Genomic DNA, 16,697 nt, shown 5'->3' with positions numbered 1-16,697 from the left:
TATCACACTATTTTAAACTATTTTAAACTATTTAGCCTTTTCTAAACTATTTTAAACTATTTTAAACTATTTTAAACTATTTCAAACTATTTCAAACTATTTCAAACTATTTGAAACTATTTTAAACTATTTTAAACTATTTTAAACTATTTTAAACTATTTTAAACTATTTTAAACTATTTTAAACTATTTTAAACTATTTTTAACTATTTTAAACTATTTTATACTATTTTACACTATTTTGAACTATTTATAACTATTTAGCCTTTTTTTAAACTATTTTAAACTATTTAGCCTTTTTCAAACTAGTTTAAACTATTTTAAACTAACTGCTGTGTGAGTCTGCAGTGAACTACCGTATTTTCTTTGCAGTTTGCATCAATATAGCAGTACTCAAAATTTTATTGCGTGGGCGCAAATGATATGAAAATTTTCCATCATTTTGGTACACAAAATCAGCAGGGACCAAGGCTTTGCCACGGGACTGCAAGTGACAACAGCAAAAATCAATTGACTTTTGAGCAATCCAGTGTAAACTACTTTGCTGCGTTCAAATTTTTTAGCACGCGTGACGTTTTGGGACGATAATTTGCAAATTTAGCTCTGGGAGTGAAAATTAGTGCCCGAGTGTGAGTGCTTGATTAATTCGACAAATTTGATGGGGGGAATCATTTTTCTGGAAGGTTTCCTACCATTTTGTATAATTTAATGGTGATTATCAATTTGCAGGTTTTGGACTATTTTTGCGCTGCTTATATTTGTTTCGAAACGCTTAGCACTATTTAAGGTTCTGCAATTTTAGCAGGTCTAAAAATATTCCATCCTCGTCACAATTAACGCGACCAAGCTAAAAATTCCCAACCGTAAAGTTTACTAACCAAAAAAAACAAAACCGTTTTTTATATCCATTTCGTTGGGTCCAGCGGATCATCAAAGCACCTGTGTTTGTCGTTTGAATCGGCTCGTTCGCCGTTTGAATTTGAATTTGAAACTTATATTCAAAATTACATTTCCACGCATAAATACAAACTTTTTGTGTAAAAACTTGTTTGTTGTTGTGTGCGTGCAAATTCGAAAGAGCGTTGGTCGACTACTGCCACACAGTGCAATTGCTCAGTGAGCTAGGGCACTCACGACTGAGTCGGGTTTGTTTATGTCACAGTGGATATGAAAAACATTAAATTTCCCTTAAAATGACAAGGTCCAAAAAAATTTACAGTCGAGTAACGGAAAATGGCAGATTTTTTAAAACTTTTTTAGTGTTTTTTTCGATGAAAAATACATTCTTTAGGAATTTTGGGTACGCCATAAAATCGGGCGTCCAATCTTTCATAAACGTCACATTGACATCAATTTTCTATCTCATCACCGTTCCAGGCTGCAAATTATTGAAAAACACATCTTTTTCGCCTGTTCAAAAATGAAAGAAGTCGTACCACCCCTCCGTCACGAGGTTTCAAAATATGAACCTCGGATTCGTGTCCAGAGACAAAAGTTACCCCTAAGGACAAAGTTTCACGCAAAACTATGAGGGGTCGGGGCAACTGCTGTGTGAGTTGGTGGAGAATTACCCATATGAAAAAACAACAAGCTGAGAAAAAACGCATTTGAACTTCCGTTGTAGGTTCTTTTGAAAGAGCACACGATTTTGAACCAAACTGCATCAAAAACTCAAAAGCGATGAGAATGCATATGAGACATTTATACGATCAGGGGCAGTGGGGGTGGTGTAAGTGGACGGTATTTTTTTTATGTAGTGTTATTGATGTATTATATTCAAGTTTTGGTTTCAAATTTAATGTTAGTTTTAAACATTATATTGTAATAATCAAAAAACAGTTAGGCAGCTTATGTAACCAAAGTACTTTTCAAATAATGCGATTTTTTGAAAAACACCCCAACACATTCATCCGGAGTCCCCCGTAGAACATCCAGCATTTCACAAAATGGTTCCACGACGGAAGCAGAGAACTCCGTCCCAAGCGGTGGGGTTGAGTGACGATGATCGAATTTGCTACAGGTAAATGATTATCAAACGGCGAGTTATTTTATGCTGCTCGTCGACATCGTTTCACTCTTTCATAATCACTTTTAGCAACAGCACGGTTCAGGACTTCATGCCTCATGGTTCATTGGCACCCAACCTGCTGCTCTGTGGAAAAAAAATGACAGGATGTGAAGATGGACGTCATCTCTTGAAAAAGGAGATTACTCATCCGAAACAAACCTTTCGTAAATGAATTCAGCAAGGGTTGAATGAAATTTGCTTTGAATTTATGATTCAACGTTTTTTAAACAATTAACTTTAGTAGTATTCACTTCAAACAACTCACAGAAGCAACTTGCTACGCCCACCAGTAGACTGCGCAGCGTCAATTTGCACTGTGAAGAAGCATCTCACAGTCCTCGTCGTCGTCATCCTAAACTTCCGTTTCCGTTGCGTCTGGTGATGGATGCTTTTATCGAGCAACTTTATGGACGTAATGAGGAAGCAAGCGCATTCAGCCATTTGACGAGGACGCAGCGCAAGAATCGATTGAAATTGAATCAATTTATGAGCTGCAAAGTACAAAGTTTGCTTGGTATGAAGGCAGTTTGAACTGATTTTGCAAGTTTGGCTGAAATTTTCTAGTAAAATAACTTTATTTTTTTTAAATAAGACCACCAAACCAAAACCAAAATAATATTAACTTTCTAATATGCAGTTAAAGTTTAATTTAAGTTACTTTTAAACTGCTGGAAACAGGAATTGTGGATTTTTCACATTTTTTTGTAATTTATAAAAAAAGATAAAATGTATTAGCAAAACAAACATGACTTGCATAAACAAAACAATGCTGCAAAACAGGTTGTTTTGTCAGTTTTCTTAAGTCATCGAATATAAAAGTGAAATAACTAGATCAATTTGGGGAAAGTTCATCATTTATTGCTATTAAATACAACTCAAGTAATGCCATTCTTACATCGCAAATTTCCCAGCAAAATTTCATCTCGAAAATCGCAATAATGAAATGCACTTTGAAGGAGGAGGGGAACGCAGAACTGACCACGGAACATACACGTGGACCGGTCCGTGGCGACCACATCAGTCGAGAGTCCACACACACAAAACAGACAGTAATCAGGTGGCAGCGCTCGGCACTTTCAACGGAACTGGCCAGTTTGTGCGGTGAGGTCCATCCTTCATCATCATCATCAGCATCGTAACTGCCAGTCAGGAACGCAGAAAAAAAAGAACCCCCCGAGTCCGGGGGAGTTTTGACCGAACCCAATTACGGTTTTGACGGACATTATGCTACTCGCGATCCGTGGAACGCTGGAACATGGAGGGGGGGAGGTAGTAAATTGAATAAATTGCTAATAAATTTATGATAATTATATCAAATAATTATAAACAGTGGTGGTGAGGTGCGTTGGATGGAGTTTCGGAAGTGGCCATCACAGTGCCTTGACCACGCGAAAGAGTGCGCTGGTTAGCCGAGGCACTTTTCAGCTGGGCGTGGGAGGACCTGCGATGACATGTGGACGTCAACGCGCGCGGTAGCTAGTTATGTACGGTGAGCGTCGGGTGTTACAAGCGAAAAATTTGCATGAAATTTAGCTTGAAATCAGATGAAATGTCACATGTTGAGTTGTAATCTTGTAGAAAGTAACAACATAGTTTGGAATCAGCAAGATTTCACTTCTTGTATATGAACCAAATTGAACCATGCGTCTCCAGAAAAAATATTGGGAACACATGGTATTTCTAGTTTTATTGATACACCGAGTTCCGATATGTTTTTTCGCGAAAATCGTAAAAAACGCATTTTTTTAGACCATCCTATTTTGGATCGGACCACCCTATCCAACAAACAATAAAAATATGGGTCTTATTATTTTTTACCATTTCTTAGATTCTTACCAGGCCGATGCAAATATTTGTCAAAGTTTGTTAGTTTTACTCTGCTATTTTTTTCACAATGGCTTGGAATAATATTAGCATTTTCAGTTTGTCTTAGGGTATTTGCCCCTATTTTGGGCCTAGTACCTATTTTGGGTCTACCAAACTTAATTCAACGAAATTGAGCATTTCACCAAAACTGGCAGGAATCTGCCACTTGATAATGATACGTACAGTCATTATCTTCATTTTGGTGGGCAAGAATAATTTTCTTTTTCCTTCTAAATTAGAAATAAAGCAATAAAAATAGCACTCTTCACTATTTTCTTGGCAAATCGCTAGTTGCCCATTAGAGGCGAAAAATTTCACCACTTTTGCTTACCGCTTGTTGACACTCAGCGCCCGGCTTTCATCGCTCAGCACACGAATGAGAGCCGTCCCCCGAATCTTCAACCACCGGCAAAATGTTTTTATTGGTGGGTTGCACAATCCCGTTGCAAAAACAATCGCTCAACTGCCATCAAATCTATAAAATAATTCATTGATAACTTCGTCCATTTCGGTGAGAATGGCTCTATATTCAGTCCATTTGACACTTCTACAATTTGTGACAGTGTCTGTGCGCTTTTCACAAGTTACAGTGTTTCTTGCATAATACGGGCTTGCTGTTTGGCTACGCAACAAATGTTTAATTATGTTTAAAACTCGTAAAGAATGATATAAATCATGTCCAAGCTAATTATGCACGTAATGCAAGTGAAATCAATCGTTCTAATGTTGATTTGTGGCTTAAAACATCACAATGATTGAGCTTGTTTGTCGACCGAATTTGTGCGGCTGTACTGTTCGAGCTGGGGCTGAACCGTACGTCAAAAAAGTTTGCCTCATGCTTCGAGGTTTCAACCAATCGGAAGGTAGACCGAAAATATGTACAAAGAAGGTCGCATGCTAGAAGCAATATCCCCAAAATAGGGACAAATAATGTTTCAGTTTCACGGGCTTATACAGAAATATAAGGTATTTTCGCCAAAAATGTGATTAAGTAAGAGCATAAGCATTAAAAACCAACTTGTTCATTCAGTATCAGTATTTAACTCAACTAATGTTAACATGTTAAGGTTTCTGTTAACATTCCACAGGTCGCTTTTCTAAGGTGTCGTTGATAAGGTCGAGCTTGTTACGATGGACTACCTTCCCTTTACTAAGCAATCGAATCCAGAAGAGAAACGACCACCAGTTGTGTTGGTCCGAGCCGGGATTTGAACCCCAATCTATCGCTTACGATATTGGTATCAAGCAAGTATAAATCTAACAAGGTTTCTGGAGTTGCCTAATGCTTTCGGTGATTGGTCATTTGACATGGCCTTTACATCGCGTTCCTTCGAGCAGCTTTATTGGGTCAGCTACTTTTCCTATGTGACTCAAAGGAAGCTTCTACAGTATGATTTCGGTAGAGCAGTTCTCTACAAAATCGATCTTTTTTTTTAATTTTAATTTTTTTATTTTTTAATCAGACTGAAACTTTTTTGGTGCCTTCGGTATGCCCAAAGAAGCCATTTTGCATCATTAGTTTGTCCATTTAAATTTCCATACAAATTTGGCAGCTGTCCATACAAATATGATATATGAAAATTAAAAAATCTGTATCTTTTGAAGGAATTTTTTGATCGATTTGGTGTCTTCGGCAAAGTTGTAGGTATGGATAAGGACTAAACTGAAAAAAATGATACAAGGTAAAAAAAAAATTGGTGATTTTTAAATTAACTTTTTGTCACTAAAACTTGATTTGCAAAAAAAAAACACTATTTTATTTTTTATTTTTTTTAATATGTTTTAGGGAACATAAAATGCCAACTTTTCAGAAATTTCCAGCTTGTGCAAAAAATCTTTCCGAAAACTATATTTTTCAAATTTTCAAATCAAGACTGACATTTCAAAAGGGTTAAACATTCAATATTACGCCTTTTTGAAATGTTAGTCTTGATTTAAAAAAAAAATATTTTTTTCGAAAAGATCGGAAAATTTCACGAATGTTTCATATTTCAGTATTGATTCGAAAATTCGAAGATTCAACTCGGTCAAAGATTTTTTGCACAACCTGGAGATTTCTCAAAAGTTGGCATTTGATGTCCCCTAAAACATTAAAAAAAAATAAAAATAAAAATAGTGTTTTTAGTGATAAAAAGTTAAATTAAAAATTACCATTTTTTTACCGTGTATCATTTTTTTCACTGTAGTCCTTATCCATACCCACAACTTTGCCGAAGACACCAAATCGATCAAAATATTCCTTCAAAAGATACAGATTTTTGAATTTTTATACATTATTTTTGTATGGACAGCCGCCAAATTTGTATGGAAATGTATATGGACAAACTAATGATGGATAATGGCTTCTTTGGGCATACCGAAGGCACGAAAAAAGTTTCAGCCGGATTACAAAATACAAAAAAAAAAAACGAATGACCGAAATCTCAGAGAATTGCTCGGTAATATTACTTGCTGAAATACAATACAATGTCGTGGACAATATTCTTTTTGAGCGTGAATTTGTATGGAGTTCCACTTCGACGTATGTGACTGAGGGGTCTTTTCTAATTCTATTTCATTCTAAATCATTTGACGTTAGGGCTGTATGACCCGTTTCATATTTCTAACATTCGACGATAGAAATGTGTTTTTCAGTAAACTGCTGCTCAAAATGGTGGCTGACTGGTAACGGTGTTCGCTTTGTAAGCGAATGGTCCTGGGTTCGATTCCCATCAGTTCTAAAAGAGGAAGTATAGGAAATATAAATCTTCAAACTCTGAACGTGAACGAAAAATCAAAGTTGCTCGAGTCGGGGTTTGATGAGCCCCGTCCTTTGGATTGGTAAGCAAAACTGCTAACCACAAGGCCATCGCGGCTTGGTGAGCTTATGAATTGATTCAGGAATAATGTAACTGTCAACTATATACGTGCTGGTTCCTTGTCCATTTGACAAGGGTTCGGAAGTTCTAAATAACGTTTGAATCCGGTTGATGCAAACGTTCTTCAGGGCGGGGCTCGTCGATAAAGCTGAAGTACCTCGCGCTCGGAAGCCAGCGTAGAAATGGGTCACTGAAGCTCGGCAGAGCTAATACATTCCAAATGCCTATGCGAGTTATTTGCATGTATAGAATGTAGAATGTAACATGCGATTTTATGGGAAATTTAATGTAAGTTTCGAATGAACAATTAACCTGAACAGTTATGCGAAATTCACAAACTATATATAGATGAACGTTCCATTCAAGTTTGATCAAAATCGGTGAAGGTGAAATCCAAAAGTTTACCTATTTCACCCGTTCCTTTTAAGGTTATAAACAACTCTATAATGTTCGGAACCATAGGTTTAGTCTCCACATTGCGCAAAGCAATTCAATTTTGTCCGGGAAATTGGTATGGAAAAATCCCATTTCTGGATTTTGATATTATAAAAAAAATCACGTAGAATTTTTCATTTACCTAATAAACTTCCTAACGACCCACATTGTTTTCTATAATTTCGATGGAGTTGGAGAAAAACAACAGCAGGTTTGATTTTACAACCAAAATATGTATTCTTGTTTTGAGTAACACGTTATTTATTCGGTTCTGTATTTTTGAACTGTGAACCAGGAAAAGAAATTAAAGTTTAAAGATGATGTCTCCATGAACCATAATTATAAAGTTGAACATTTTTTTCAAATAAAGATTGATGGCATTATGATTTAAAAATAGATCATATTTTTGTCTCGCGAAAAAACCAAAACGTATTTAAATAATCATAAACTTTAACAAACTAAACCAAAATTTTGTTGTGCTGTGACAAAGGGGCTGGTTTTATTTCTATTTAAAATGCACAATATTCACATCTCTGCTCCGGAAATGAGCATCCGCCATGATTTATTTACCACATTAATCAAATCTGATTCCAGAATTATCGGTTTTCAACATTTTACAACAGTTTCCCCAAAATGATTTGTTTTCAGCCATTTTAATGTATTGTGGAATTAACTACCCCAATCTGTTTACAACAACCATGCTTACGGGTCACTCAATGTTGAGTTCATATGAGGAAGAAAAATACGCTGGACAAACGGCACAGTTGTTGAAGAAATTACAATTTTATTAACATTAATGCCTTCAGCCAATTGCCGGAAGTGAATCAGACGCGGCTGCCAGAGCTCAATGAATGTGTGTGCCAATTAAAGTGGGAATCGATACCTTTTATTTTTGCACCAGTTGCGATTAAATAAAATGGTAAATAATTTGGTTAATCATCGCACGTGGCGATTCAGCCGTGGTCCCGAGTAAGTTAATCGATTTTTATTTGAGCTTCCGGTAGCAGCGTGTGGTGTGATTTAAATTCGCGTAATTGTAGCTGGAATTAATCTTTTTAATTGGTATGGAATGCGGAAATATGGGGAAGGATTTCTGTACTGTATAAATTGCTGACGTTAATCGATACAAATGCAGCATTTATAATTCTATTTTTATCTGCAACATTTAACCAACAAACATTCAGTTAGTTTTTAAAATCATCAAAATAAGACAAACATTATAAGGTTGATATATACACTCAAACATCGATGGTTTGACACCAACTGTCAAACGAACGTGGTCTCTTTTTAGTTTGACACCCCTTCTACACGGAGTTCACACGCACTACCAAACGTTTGTTTTGATAGTGTGCGCGAGCGCCGTGTAAAAAGTGACAGTTTTTCACTTTTTAGTTTGACTTTGACCAACTAAAAAAGTGTCAAACGAAAAAGTGACCAACCACCGGGGGTTGAGTGTATTCAAGAAGAACTCAAATACACTCTAAACTCCAAGTTTTAACTGTATGAAATTCCAACACACCCCAAAATAACATAATGCATCACAATCCCCAACAAAGTTGATAATGAGCTAGAGCCAATTCATTTAACCTCGCGATGTTTTGCAAAACTGATAATAAAAATATTACGCTAATCATCCAAAAAATAGACCATGTTTGTAAATAGGAAAGGTGTTATCGCTGGTTTGATAACCCACCGTTAACGAAAACTTTTTCAAATGCTAAAAATTGTACAGAGGATCGTCCCACTCCAGTTCTATTTGATCACTGTAACCGTTAACGTCTCCCGACAATCGTAGTCGTAGAAAAATGTCTCAGGAACGGATTCTGCTCGCCTATTCCGGTGGCCTGGACACCAGCTGCATCCTCAAGTGGCTGCTGGAGAAGGGCCACGAGGTGATCTGCTTCATGGCGGACGTGGGCCAGGAAGAGGACTTTGGGGCGGCCCGCGAAAAGGCACTCCGGATCGGGGCCACGGACGTGATCGTCAAGGATATGAAGCAGCAGTTCGTGGAGCGGTTCGTGTGGCCAGCGCTCCAGATGGGACTGATCTACGAGGACCGGTACCTGTTGGGGACGTCGCTGGCAAGGCCGTGCATTTCGATCGGGCTGGTGGAAGCGGCGGCTCAGCGGGGGTGTACGATCATCTCGCACGGGGCTACCGGCAAGGGGAACGATCAGATTCGGTTCGAGCTGAGCTGCTATGCGTTGAATCCGACCATTAAGGTGATCGCGCCGTGGAGGTTGCCCGAGTTTTGCGAGCGGTTCCAGGGGCGGACGGATCTGCTGGAGTATGCGAAGAAGAATAACATTCCGGTAAGGCGATAAAGGGGTTGATTTTTGTTTGGCAAAGTGTATTTTTGTATTTTTGTATTTTTGTATTTTTGTATTTTTGTATTTTTGTATTTTTGTATTTTTGTATTTTTGTATTTTTGTATTTTTGTATTTTTGTATTTTTGTATTTTTGTATTTTTGTATTTTTGTATTTTTGTATTTTTGTATTTTTGTATTTTTGTATTTTGTATTTTTGTATTTTTGTATTTTGTATTTTTGTATTTTTGTATTTTTGTATTTTTGTATTTTTGTATTTTTGTATTTTGTATTTTTGTATTTTTGTATTTTTGTATTTTTGTATTTTTGTATTTTTGTATTTTGTATTTTGTATTTTTGTATTTTGTATTTTTGTATTTTGTATTTTTGTATTTTTGTATTTTTGTATTTTGTATTTTGTATTTTTGTATTTTTGTATTTTTGTATTTTTGTATTTTGTATTTTTGTATTTTTGTATTTTTGTATTTTTGTATTTTTGTATTTTTGTATTTTTGTATTTTTGTATTTTGTATTTTTGTATTTTTGTATTTTGTATTTTTGTATTTTTGTATTTTTGTATTTTTGTATTTTTGTATTTTTGTATTTTTGTATTTTTGTATTTTTGTATTTTTGTATTTTGTATTTTTGTATTTTTGTATTTTTGTATTTTGTATTTTTGTATTTTTGTATTTTTGTATTTTTGTATTTTTGTATTTTGTATTTTTGTATTTTGTATTTTTGTATTTTTGTATTTTGTATTTTTGTATTTTTGTATTTTTGTATTTTTGTATTTTTGTATTTTTGTATTTTTGTATTTTTGTATTTTTGTATTTTTGTATTTTGTATTTTTGTATTTTTGTATTTTTGTATTTTTGTATTTTTGTATTTTTGTATTTTTGTATTTTTGTATTTTTGTATTTTTGTATTTTTGTATTTTTGTATTTTTGTATTTTTGTATTTTTGTATTTTTGTATTTTTGTATTTTTGTATTTTTGTATTTTTGTATTTTTGTATTTTTGTATTTTTGTATTTTTGTATTTTTGTATTTTTGTATTTTTGTATTTTTGTATTTTTGTATTTTTGTATTTTTGTATTTTTGTATTTTTGTATTTTTGTATTTTTGTATTTTTGTATTTTTGTATTTTTGTATTTTTGTATTTTTGTATTTTTGTATTTTTGTATTTTTGTATTTTTGTATTTTTGTATTTTTGTATTTTTGTATTTTTGTATTTTTGTATTTTTGTATTTTTGTATTTTTGTATTTTTGTATTTTTGTATTTTTGTATTTTTTCAACCGTCAAATTTTAATTTTGGAAAACAATAAAAAAAATACTAAATACCTTTTGATTGCAGGTCAGCGCCACCACCAAGGCGCCCTGGTCGATGGACGCCAACATCATGCACATCAGCTACGAGTCCGGCCTGCTGGAGGATCCGGCCATCGCCGCCCCCGAGGAACTGTACCAGATGACGCAGTCGCCGCAGAAGAGCGCCGAAACTGCCACGACGGTGGAGATCATCTTCAAAGATGGCGCCGCCGTTCGCGCCTCGGAGTTGATTAGCGGCAAGACCATGGAACGTCCGGTGGACATTTTGACGTTTTTGAACAAGATTGGTGGGGAGCACGGGGTTGGCCGGATTGATTTGGTCGAGAACCGGTTCTTGGGATTGAAATCTCGTGGAGTGTACGAGACTCCGGGCGCTACGATTCTGCACGTGGCTCATCGCGATCTGGAGGTGTACTGCTTAGATCGGGAGATCTTCCGGGTGAAGTCGTTCCTCTCGTCCAAGATGGCCGACTACGTGTACAACGGGTTCTGGTACTCGCCGGAAGCGGAGTACGTTCGGTCCTGCTTGGTCGCTTCCCAACGTAACGTTACCGGCAAGGTGGTGCTGGAGATCTTCAAGGGACACGCGATGGCCGTTTCTCGGGAGTCCATCAAGAGCGTTTACAACCAGGAGCTGGCCTCGATGGACGTGCACGGATCGCTTTCTCCGTACGCCGCTACCGGGTTCATCGAGGTGAACGCCATGCGACTGAAGGAACATCACCGAGTGTTTGGCAGTGCCAATATGAAGTAGTTCGGTGGAGAGCGTTTTCATTAAAGTTGTTTAACGGTTCTGCAAAACATTGTCCTTTGATTTTGGGAAAAGGGGGGTTGTCTCTACTGTGTTGTGTTGACTTTCGGCCAACAATGTACGGTCACAGATGAACGGATGTGAAGCCCATCTAACTTCAGCACTAGCGAAATCTACTGTCTACTAGCGTCAGCCTTTTTGTCTGCTTGTCTATGGCAAGGTAGTCGTTTTACGTGCCGTTAGTGCCGACTTCCTGTCGATGGGCCCATCCCAGCCCGGTTCAGCCCGGTTCAATCAACCTGTTCAACGCCCTCTCTACAGCTGGGGCGATAGATTTTTATTTCCAGCCCATCGTCGAAGGCCACCTTGGGGAGAGGATGTTGCAAGCCGCCCAGGTCCACACTTTGTGGGGGTGGTCCGGCCAAAGGTTGTCCGTCCAACCTTGCACCATGAACCATGGCGTCGTTCTCATTGCCATCGGGGACAACGGGACCAGTTCCACTGGGAGAAGAAAAGTACATCAAATAAATCGAGATTGGGCGGTAATTTACATTTCCGTCGGTAGATAGACTTTTTCCATCGTTGGAGTGTTGGCACTATACGAGGGAGTGAATGTTGCGAAAATTGCTCAATGTTAGGCGTTTTTTTTTATTTGAATGAACTTTGTTCAGTTGATGATCGGTTGAGGGGTGAGGAGGTCAGTAGATGAACATTTAATAAAACAACATGGAATGATTTTAAAATGAAAGGATCTATTCTATTCGAGTGAAAAACATTTAACTAATATCAATGCAATCATAGTTGTGGGGTATCAGTTTGTGGAGTCGGAACCGAAGTTGGAGTTGGAGTCGACTTATACTCTGCAACCATGTATGCAAGTTGTATGAGCATTTTTTTGGAAAGCGGAAGTCGGAGTCGTCAAAAGTCTTCGCAATAACGATTTTATAGCAAAAAAAATAATCCTGAGTTTGGTTAGAATTGCCAAGAATTTTAGTCAGATTTAAATAGTTGATTGTCTAGTAAGGCCGTTGCAAATATTTTTTAAGTTTATGTCCCTCGACTCCGATCAAAGCAAGGGGTTGGAAACTCTTAGATCTATAATTATTATGTTAACCAGTATATCAATATATATGTTAGTATACTTATTATTTCCTTTACCAATCGCCAGTATACTTACCAATATACTGAGAGTATCTTAATATACTAACAGTTTATTGCTGTTCGGTAAGTATACTAACAAGTATACTGGAATATCGTTAGTATACTCAGTATTTTTAAGTAATATTAGAGTTTCCAGCCCCTTGGATCAAAGTTGAGGGGGGGAGGGGAAAAAAAATAAAAAATATATAAAAATTTAAATTAAAAGCCTAGGTTTGAACATTTGGATGAAAAAAGTGCATTTTACAGGCGTACAGTTGCTTTCCAATCATTAGTTTTAAAAATATCAAGGTATTGACTTGACTCAAACCATAACTTTTCATGGGACTGTACATTGGTATTTCATGAAAATTTAAAATGTTTTCAAAGGAGTGGCGAAATATGATTATAAACGCGGGAAAATGCATTTTAACTGGTTTTCAGTTGAGCAAACTTTAATATTCATTAAAATTTTGAAGGTTTTCGAAAATATCTTTTTTGCCCCCTCATTATTCAGGCCAACTTTGAAGGGGGGGAGGCGATATAAACTTTGAAAAATATTTGCAACGGCCTAAATCATTAAAATTGTTTTGTCAATATTCCATCACCGCCGCCATCTTGGATTTAGAAATTCTAAATCAGTTTAGCGTAGTTAAGAGGTCATTCTTAAGGTAAGAACAAGATTGTCCGTCAGGCCTGAACGCAAACGCAAAATTTTGCGCCTGTAATCATAGCCTGCCAGTCATCGACCATTGAACAAAGCAACCCCTGCAAATTGTTCGACTGACAGTTGATGGAAAAATCGAACTGGCACAGCGTTCTGCGTTCACCACTGCGTCGAACGGACAATCTTGTTCTTAGCTTTACGCTCGACAATCAAAAATAAGACAACGCAGTTGTTTTCCTAAGTAGAACTTTCTAGTACTGGTATTGAAAGGTATTAATTTTCCATTTTGTTATTTTTGGTAGACAAAAGTAGGCCGTGTCGTATCTTCAGAAAGACAGGAAAAGTTTACAGTTTCCTAGCAGAATCACAAAAAAATAATACTTACTTTTTAAACTTTTTAATTTAATGAAAACTTGTTCTAGAAGTACTTTGAACACTTCTCTACCACGTTCAGTATGATTCCATACCATTCCGTACGTATTTAATTTGTACTCTTCATGTTGCGGAAAAAATCAAACCTAGTCACCCCGGTTTGCGGTAACTAAGGAACTAATATCAACTATTCTTTGTGAAAACTATCCCAAGAATTTGCTATTGCTGTTTGTTTTCAATTCAAACTCATTTTCTTTGAGAGTATTTTACGCTATTCATCAATATTTTAAAAATAATAGTTAGGGGAACAGCATCTAATTCGCATGCTGGAATGTTGGCTCTAATGTTGGCAGGTCAGGACTTTGACATTCAATTAAAGCTAATTAAAAGCGTTTTCAACTAAAACCGAGTGATAATTAGCTCAATAAGAAGTGAGCAAGCAAGTTTTTATCAAAAGTTTTGCAAAATTAGTTGTTTAAATAGTGAAAATCACCAAATTGGATGGAGTTAGGAACGAGTGCTCAACCTGCCAAACATACAAGAATTTCCCTTAAATTACGTTTGAAACTTTTCAAAATTTGTTGAAAACATCTTGAACACTTCTCTAACAGGCTCAGTATAATTTCATATGATTCTGTGTTTGTTTAGTTCATATTTTTCATCTTGCAAACAAAAACATTCAATCTGTCTATGTCTCAATAGGGTGCCCGAAAAAATGACTCCAAGCTCTAAAAGTGAAAAACGGTTTTTTGGATTATTTTAGGCGTCGGTGTAAATTCTGAGTGAAATTGGTTAAAATTAACCCATTGATACTCGATCCTTAAGTTGGTAATGTATATGTTTTTCATACAATAATTAAATTTTTATATCATTAATAACTTTTCAGGATCGAGTTTAACTGCTTTGGCATGTTCTACAAAGATGTAGAACATTAAATTTCCAATAAGAATTTCACTTTTGAGAATATTTGGATGAAAGTAGTGTGCCCTGCAGACAAACCCGTTAGAAAGTTCGATTTTTCATACATTTTTCCGATTTTTCTCATAAAAACTGCACACTTGAGTATCCATGGGTAAATGTTGACCGATTATGCATATTTGAGCCAGTCCTAAAATAGGTCAAGGAAAAATAATTAGCTTGTGGAGCGAGGTTTTGGAATTAATGTCCCATATTTTGGGCACCATAATGTTTGTAAATTTGTTTTATAACTGAATTAAATATCTCCCATTATTTTTTCATTTTAGGTTGCTTTTGTCTCTCAGACATCTTAATAGCAAATTTTTTGAACTTTTTGAAAAAAAATATTTTCAGAAATTATCACTTATGGTCACTTTTCAAAAAATCTGTAAAGTAATTATTGATTGCTAATTCAATTTTACATCAAAAACAATATTTAAAATTCCAATTTTTTCCCCAGAATCACTGGTTTTTTTTTTCAAAAAATTATAACGCAACGCAGATTTTTGACCATGCTTCTCTATGGCTCAAAAATTGCGTGTTTTGGCCCCTACAACATATCAAGTTTTTGCGAAACAAAAATTAATTAAAAAATCAGCATTTTTTCCGAGTACCTATTTTATCTGGATATTCCTCAACAATACCTACAACTCTGCCGAAGACATCAGAAAATTCATTCAAAAGGTACAGATTCTCGAATATTTACGTACAATTTTTGTATGGACAGTAGAGGTGGGCAAAAAAGAGCGAGCCGCTCAAAGAGCCGGTTCATTAAAAAGAGCGAACGAACCATGGCTCACAAAAAAAGAACTACGGTTCTTTTTTAAACTCCAGCCTTTAGAAAGAACCGTTCCAAGTCTAAAGCAAACTTGTTATAAATATAATTGATTTAATTTCAAAAAAAAGTTGTGTTAAATTTGTTTTCAAGAATTAAAAATACAATTTAAAATATTTCAATGCAAATGAAAAAAAAGATTTTTGCTTGGTAAACCTTTTCGAGTTCTTAAGGATAAAAAAACGTCAAGTTTACGAGGGACTATTTTCCGACATTTTCAGAGCTGTTTTGTCACATTTCTTTGGAGTGTCCATAGCAACTTTCTCATCAATATAAATTTAAAGATTCTTTATAGCATTGAAGACAATATTTGAAAACAACTGAATAGTTTTCTAGTTCATATTTTCAGTTTTCTTTTTTTCAAATTCTAAAAGTAAATGATTTTCAAAACAAAATGAAAAAAAAACACTTTTCATTGCACTGATCATACATTAAAGTATTACCTAAATACAAATTTGAGCATTTCAAATTGCTTGCCTTGTAAATTATTACCGAAAATCTACTCAATAGCTAAGAGGTTTTGGAAAGAAATTAAATCCTCCTGAAATCAGCATTATTTAAATTTTGGCACAGATAAACGCAATTTTAAAATTAATAGCCATTTCTCCAAAATTCTATAATTAAGTTATTTAAATAATTCGAACGATTAGGTTCGAGTAGTAATGGTAACATAATGTCCTATGGTTTTCAAGGGCATCTTCTCGTTTCAGTATTTTTTTCCAAATAATTTATATAATTCCAATGTTAAATAGCTTTTCAAATAACACCATTCTTACAATCATCCATATTTTAAAAAAGAGCGAAAGAGCCGTTCAAAAGAGCGGCTCTTTTTAATGAGCGAACGAAAATGAGCGCCTCCTTAAGAAGAGCGGTTTTGCCCACCTCGGACAGCTGCCAAAATTGTATGAAGACTTGTATGGGTGAACCAATAACACAAAAAAGCTTTTTTGGCCATAAGGAAGGCCACCACAAAGTTTGAGCCAAATAAAATAATACAAAAATATGAATTTTTAATGTTTGTTTTGTTTTGTTTCGATGATATGATTGTTTTTAATTTTGATCAATCATTAAAATATTTTGATATCATTAAAATTAATTTAACTGTGGAGTGTAATGA

The 16,697-nt window shown here is 35.4% G+C and overlaps 1 protein-coding gene across 1 annotated transcript; it reads left to right on the top strand.

The window, feature by feature from the left end:
• Nucleotides 1-8,961: 8,961 nt before the first annotated feature.
• LOC6045949 (argininosuccinate synthase) lies at nt 8,962-11,662 on the top strand. Its single transcript, XM_001863188.2, has 2 exons — nt 8,962-9,539; nt 10,887-11,662. Exons 1-2 carry the CDS (start codon nt 9,033-9,035, stop codon nt 11,613-11,615), a joined length of 1,236 nt encoding a protein of 411 aa, XP_001863223.1. The 5' UTR covers nt 8,962-9,032; the 3' UTR covers nt 11,616-11,662.
• Nucleotides 11,663-16,697: the final 5,035 nt, after the last annotated feature.

Source organism: Culex quinquefasciatus, chromosome 1, assembly GCF_015732765.1.
Source record: "Culex quinquefasciatus strain JHB chromosome 1, VPISU_Cqui_1.0_pri_paternal, whole genome shotgun sequence".
Taxonomy (NCBI): Eukaryota; Metazoa; Arthropoda; class Insecta; order Diptera; family Culicidae; genus Culex; species Culex quinquefasciatus.
This window is presented reverse-complemented; position numbering and strand designations above follow the sequence as displayed.

What these genes read in the sequence shown, in the direction of transcription:
- LOC6045949 (XM_001863188.2), top strand. Translation starts at nt 9,033, where the DNA reads ATGTCTCAGGAACGGATTCTGCTCGCCTATTCCGGTGGCCTGGACACC. An exon ending in CGAAGAAGAATAACATTCCG is followed by an intron (nt 9,540 to 10,886) that starts GTAAGGCGATAA and finishes TTTTGATTGCAG; the next exon opens with GTCAGCGCCACCACCAAGGC.